Raw genomic sequence first — 6,767 nt, forward strand, 5'->3', positions numbered from 1 at the left:
ATTGTTATTGTTATTATTGTTGTATTATTAATTTGTACAAATAACCTCCCTGTTGTTCGACCCCGGTCTTGCCGGGTTATTTATTACTTCGACACTCCTGCACTTGGGAGAAGACATCAACCTTTTAGTCGTGTCATGCAGCTTACATTAGGTAGGGTGCACTGAGGGTGATGCATCTTTCCCTTGCACAGCTAGTCTCTTACTCAGACTCTCGCAAACCATAAGTTCCTAGTGACCCTAATACTAGGTGGCAACTCTTGAACATTAATCAAAATTTATGATTAAATCTAAAAACATCTCTAACACAACACCTTATCAGGAGGCATGACCAAAGCCTCCATTGTTAACAAATGATGTTACAACACAATCTTATGACAATCCATAATAATTTACAAGAAAAAAAAACAAATTAAACCAAGAAAACAAAAAACATACATGAAAAAATCAAACCATGAAAAAAACCTTATTAAACCAATTAGAATATTTGAAAAAATATTCGATATGGTTTGGTTTTGTTTTTCACTCCATTTTTTACTTTTTAGTGGTACTATTTTCATAATTTAATTTCTAATATGTTATTAGATAATAATTATAGAAATAGACTTGTCGGCACTAATTTGGTTGAAGTAAAAAATCAAGAATTTCAATGGTAGAAACTTATTAATCTTGAAAACATGTTATAAACAAATTAAACATGTTATTATTTACATTAGAAAATAAATAACAATATACTCTAATTTTATTGTTGGAAAAATAAAATAAAAAATAGCAATAGAAAAAAACATATATTACCATGTATCATTGGTCTAAGCATAGTCACTTTAAATAATATTCAAAGTTTTATCCTTTTTTTTTTTTTGTCATTGCGACTTCAACAATAACAATACACCTACCACCCTTTTCAACGCCTTTTATCCTTATCAGCGGTAATAAAGGCGACGACCCTCTCCTCAATCATTCCAATCATAAACAACCCTAGCACCAACCATGATAACAACAACCCTTGTAATAACTCTAGTGACTCAACTCTATTATTGCCACTGTTTACACCATGTCCTCCTCTGTTAGGGCACTTCATGCTAGGTAATCTTTTTTTTTTCTTATTCTTCTTTCTGTTATTCATTGCATAAAGAGTAGACGTGAATTGTAATTCAAGCGCTTTATGTAGTGGACTTCGAGTGGTCATATCTAGCCTAACCTAATTTTTTAGGCTAAATACGACTTGTCCTTAAAAATTAAAAAAAAAAATTGTTGGGCTGAGATCGATCCAATCTTTTCTAGGAATGAGTCGGCCCTAATTTTTTAATAATATTTAATTAATATTATATATTAAAAATAAAAAAATTTAAAAAACCTTTTAAAATATTATGATTTTCTTATATGTTTTTTTACCAGTTTTGTTTAATATTAGATTTGTATACTTATACTATAATATCGAACCTAATATTAAAATACTAGTGTTTTTCAAATTATTTTAAAAACAATACAAAACATCTTTTTAAAAAATCACTTTAAATATTTTACCATAAGAAAAACAAACAAATTGTATTTTATTTGTGATTAAACTTGAAAGTTACCAATTATTGAAACCGGTCACAGAGAGAATAAGAAAGAACTAATAATGATTCTTAAGGCCATCAACAAATAAAGAAGTGAATTTCTCCATGTCATGCTTCTCCAAAACCAAACCAATCTCGACTCCACCATTTCCATCTTTGCTCTCGGCTAGAGAAATTGATCCTGTCCTATCTATGGAAGTTATCTCCACCTTCTCTGGTTTCCCCCACCCAAAATCAGTTCCATAAACCTCAAATCGGTTTGACCCAGCAACCCCAAGTAGTGCTGCACCACCTGCCGCTTCTTCCATGTTCCTTGCCATCTTCTCCTTTGCTCCATCAAGGACTCCTTTCTCTAAGCTTTTGATAAGCTCACTTAGCATTTCTGCTAAATACATAAATCCTTTCTCCTCTAATAGAGATTCTGCTTCTGTAAACGCAACACATGAACTGACACAGTTACCAAAATAGTTCTCATGTACTGGAGGGTCCAAACGGGCTCTACAATCTACCGCAAATCCAATAACTACCTTTCTGTTACTTTCAAACCCTCTTGCCTTAACTATACATACAAATCCGTAAGCTAATACAAGCACAAAGGTAGATAAATGGATTGGGCGTGTTTCTTTCGAACCTTCCTTTACTAAATTGTCAAGCACCCTCTCCCTGAGTTTCTTTATGTCTTCACGAGATAACTCGAACGTTGCTCGTACTGAGCTAGATCGAACGGCTATAGCTGGCAAAAGCTGCAAGCTTCTTGGTTTAAGATCCACACCAGGCCATTTTAATTCTAACCAGTTGTTCAAATACACCATGTCCAACCCTTCAGGGTCTTGTATACCTATTCGGTCAAAAACAGGTGTGAGTTCTGTCAACAAAGCTGGATATTGTCGTTTGTCTTCATCACCGAGTTTGCAGAAGTGAGCCCATGCTTTGATAAACATGGTCGAGCTTTTGCCATCAAGGGCTGAATGGTGGGCAGAGATGCCAATGCAAAGGCCGTGATTAGGAAATAAGGTTATTTTCAAAGCTATAACTGATGCCTTTGAGTCAGTGACTGGCAACTCGGGTATATAAGGACGAGAATCTGCAGCTTCATGTAATTGATTTCCCGAGAGGAGATAAAAGTCAGCACAAGACTCGGCAACTGTGAGCTGAACACCATCGCCTGGAGTGTATAGGATGATGGGTTTGTTGGCTTGTGGAGGCCAGATAATGTTGCCGGCAAGAGGAAGGAAGTGGAGGAGTGTGTGAGAAAGAGAGTGTTTAAGTTTGGGAAGGATCACTGAATTGAAGAAAGTTGGAGTTGACTCAGTGAGTTTATAGAAAAAGATGCGTTCAACTGGAGGAAATTTCAACCACATAATGTCGTAGAAGGTTAGCGGAAGAGATAACTCGGTAGCTGACTCCGATGAGTCGAAGTAAGGAGTAACTTGGCAGACATCGATGGTGTTGACTTGGTTTTCGACTTCCATGTTGGAGACGACGGGGAGCAGAAGAGAGATTTTGTTGTGGTTAAATCGGAACGGAAGGAAGAGATTTTTCGTATCAATTATAGCTTCCCTGATATAAGATATAAAAAGACAAAAAAAAATATTTTGTTAATAAAAATAAATAAAATATTATTTTATTATATTTTTAAATAAAAAATATTTTTCCATAATAACCCCGGAACCAGTTTCTATTTTATTTCACGTTTTTTCTATAAAATTTCAATTTAATTATTTTTATAAGTAAAAATCAAACTAAACCAAAAATCTTCACTCTAAATGAACTGCGGTAAAATTTACACAGAATTTAATTTCCGACAAGCTAGGCTAGCTGGAAGGAAGGCAGAGACAGCTGTATTATTCAAGATGATGTGACTCTTGATGCACTCTTCACTTTACACGTAGGGGCTAGAGGTGAGTTAAAAAACAATTAATTGGGTTAGAATTTTGAAAAAGATGATTCATTTGATTTGATTTTAATTTATAAGTCGAAAAAAAATTAAGTTAAATTAAAAAGAATCAAGTTAAAATTAAGCTAAATTAAAAATTTATGCTATAGAAAAATTCAAGTTAAATTATTTTAAAATAATTTTTATTTTAAAAAATTAAATTAAATTTAACCAAAACTAGTTGGATTGGTCGATTTTAGTTTACGGCAATAGTGTTTTTTTAAAAATAATTACTGTAAAAATTAAATCAAACTCAAAAAAAAAAATGGACAAGTGAGAAGATGACAACCAGATACGTGATGCCCTCGTGTCCTCGCTGGGGGGATGTATGGTCCAAACTAGTGCTCCCTCCAATAGTTAATTGTCATGTCGGTTAACAAAGTACTTTTGTACTAAGAGGCCAGGTCACATCGGTAATTTTTGTACAATTTAATTATAAGAGCAACTCCTCACGTGCTAAATTCAGAGTAAAAAACCAAACAAATAAATATTTTAGTTTTTTCTCTTCTTGTTTTTCATGCTTCAAAGAAATCTAAACAAAATGTTATTTTAGTATTTCTCTTGCAAAAATACTATTCCTGTACAACTTGAAAAAATGTCAAAACACATTTATGGTAATAGTTTTTTTTACTAGTTTTTTTCTTTTAATTTTTTTAAAATATATATATATATTTTATTTTTAATGAATTATTTTAATCTCATAATTTATATTATGAGTTTGACGAGTTTACACAAGTTAATTCAAGTTATTTTTTTATTTTTTTAATTAAAATATTTTTTTATTTTATTTTTTAATATTAAATTAATTAAGAATCATTTAGGTTGTTTTTAGATTTATCAAGTCAACTAAATCATATCATGTTATTAAAATAGTTGTGAATTAAATATATTAAAATATAGTTAGATTTTCTAAACAAATTTTTACCAAATAGAATATATATAAGCAAAAAAACTATATTTATATTGTTCAAAAAAACCACATTATCAATTTGACTTGTTCAAATAATATTTTTCATTGTAGATACTCTAAATCTTGTCTAGATAAGAAATTATAGCAAGATATTTTTTTAATAGATTTATTATTTTTTTTATTTTCATCATTATATTTTTTATTAGTTACATAGGTTGTTTTCTAATTGATGAAGTTGTCCGGATCACATTGATATAATTTATATATAACTTAATTTTAAATTTAAATTAGATAAAAAATTAAATTTAGATAATAATTTTAGTAATTAGAATAGAAACAAATTAAGGTTAAGAGTGAGACTCGGTCTCATCAAGCTTCTAGTTAAGCAAAAAATTTCAAAATTATTGTAAGTTCTAAGACACACATTGAAAAATGTTTTTATTTCAAAAGAATTATTGTATATTTATTTTTTAATGCTCTATTATTAAAAACAATTTAAAAACTATGTGTCACAAATTGATAATTGTTTTCTTAAATTCTTTATTTTTATCAAGAGGTCTTAATTTACTTGTAATTGTGTTTTATTTTTATTTGTTTTTTATAATTTTAGATTTAAAAAAACTACTATATGTATATATTAGCTTGTACATTATTACAATGTTTAATGGGTTTTTTTTTGTTTTTGTTATTTATGTAAAACGTTAGCATGATTTTTAGGTAAATGCATCACTTGAAAATGGAATACAATATTTAGATTATATAACGAAAATAAAATGTAAGAGCATCCTATAGAAATTAAAATCATTAAAAAAATAAAAAAAAATATTAAAACTTTTTTAATAATTTTTTAAATAAAGAATGAATCTTTTATCTACAGATACGAAGTGCTTATAGATAGACATTGTCTCCACTTATTTTGACAAAGTTTTATTTTACTTAAAACCAAAATTATCTAAATAGTTTAAAAAGAGTTTTAGTTAAATACATCTTTAAATATAAAAAAACCCTTTTAATAAGAACATTGCAAGCTAAATAAGATCTTAACTCTTTGACTTGATTTTAACCTAACCGGGTTAACTTAAAATCCTTGATTCGACCATTAACTAAACTAAAGATTTGGATTTGACTTGAAAACAAAACAAAACAAAAACAAAAATAAAAACAAAAACAAAGCCACAAATATATTAAACACAAAAATAAAAAATTTCTTGGTCAAACCAAGGACACAAATATGTTAGACATTATTCAAGGATTAATATTTTGACACTCATTCATTTTAATTATCACTCTAATATCATGATTTTATCTAAATAAGTTTTTATTCAAAATCAAAATTCTAGAATTAAAACCTATTAATAACATGTTATTGATGAAAATAAACCCTATATTATTATTTAATGATGTCATGCATAGGTGAAGATAAAAGGAAATAATCCAAAATAAGTCAGAATCACATAAATAAGGTAATGTTTCTAGGAAGAATATGAAGAACACCAACTTAGATTTTGCTTAAAATATCCAGTATGCTATCAAATCTAGAACTAACCTTTTCGGCTTCCAAACCAAATCCCTTCAATACAAATCAAACTATATTGTCATAATTGCATTCATTTGACTAAAACCAAACAACAAGAAATAACAAATCATAGGAAATACATGGAATTTCAGGAAGTAGAACTATGACTCTATTGACAATCAATAAATTCATCAAACTTCAATCTAAAGCTGACTATTTAAGAAAAAAACTAAACTCACGAACCAATGACATGCACTAGCAACCTAAAAAGAGGAATCAAACATCCCTTGTCATTTTTTGACAAAATAAAAAATTATTTTACTTTATCAAAATCAATCACAAATATATTTTCTTGGCATCTAGTAACATCATCAACAATTCTAGGCAAGATTTAAACAACAATAACAACATCTTATGTACTAATTAAAATCAAAACCACAATCAATGCGATAAAAAAAATGCTTGGAAATATCATTAAACATGTATGAATAAGCTAAAGAAGTGTCTCAATCAATGCGATAAAAAAAAAGCTTGGAAATATCATTAAACATGTATGAATAAGCTAAAGAAGTGTCTCATGGACATCATCTACAAAATTAAGTGAATTTTTTATACCTTCTAAGCTCTAAGAATGACTATTGCCCTTTCTTTTCCAATCTTATTATTTTCTCTCAAAGTTGAGTAAATCCGGTGCTAGATTATTGAACCATCACACTTAGGGTTCCCTTTTCAATATTATCATGTCCTTGATTAGTACTTAAAAGTGCATTTTTATCATGGTTTTATATCATCATTTTGCACTTGAAGTATCAATAACTCCTTAACTAAAACATGTTTTATAATAAT

General features: G+C 29.0%; 1 protein-coding gene across 1 annotated transcript; it reads right to left on the reverse strand.

Annotated features, from left to right (window-relative positions):
- Nucleotides 1-1,529: 1,529 nt before the first annotated feature.
- Nucleotides 1,530-3,140, reverse strand: LOC105110915 (phenolic glucoside malonyltransferase 1-like). The gene has a single exon (XM_011006119.1). The coding sequence runs from the start codon at nucleotides 3,029-3,031 to the stop codon at nucleotides 1,616-1,618; it is 1,416 nt and encodes a 471-aa protein (XP_011004421.1). The 5' UTR covers nucleotides 3,032-3,140; the 3' UTR covers nucleotides 1,530-1,615.
- Between the last annotated feature and the right edge of the window lie 3,627 nt (nucleotides 3,141-6,767).

Source organism: Populus euphratica, unplaced genomic scaffold (assembly GCF_000495115.2).
Source record: "Populus euphratica unplaced genomic scaffold, PopEup_1.0 scaffold269.1, whole genome shotgun sequence".
NCBI classification, from domain to species: Eukaryota; Viridiplantae; Streptophyta; class Magnoliopsida; order Malpighiales; family Salicaceae; genus Populus; species Populus euphratica.

Coding starts and splice junctions, on each gene's coding strand:
- LOC105110915 (XM_011006119.1), bottom strand. CDS start 3,031: ATGGAAGTCGAAAACCAAGTCAACACCATCGATGTCTGCCAAGTTACT.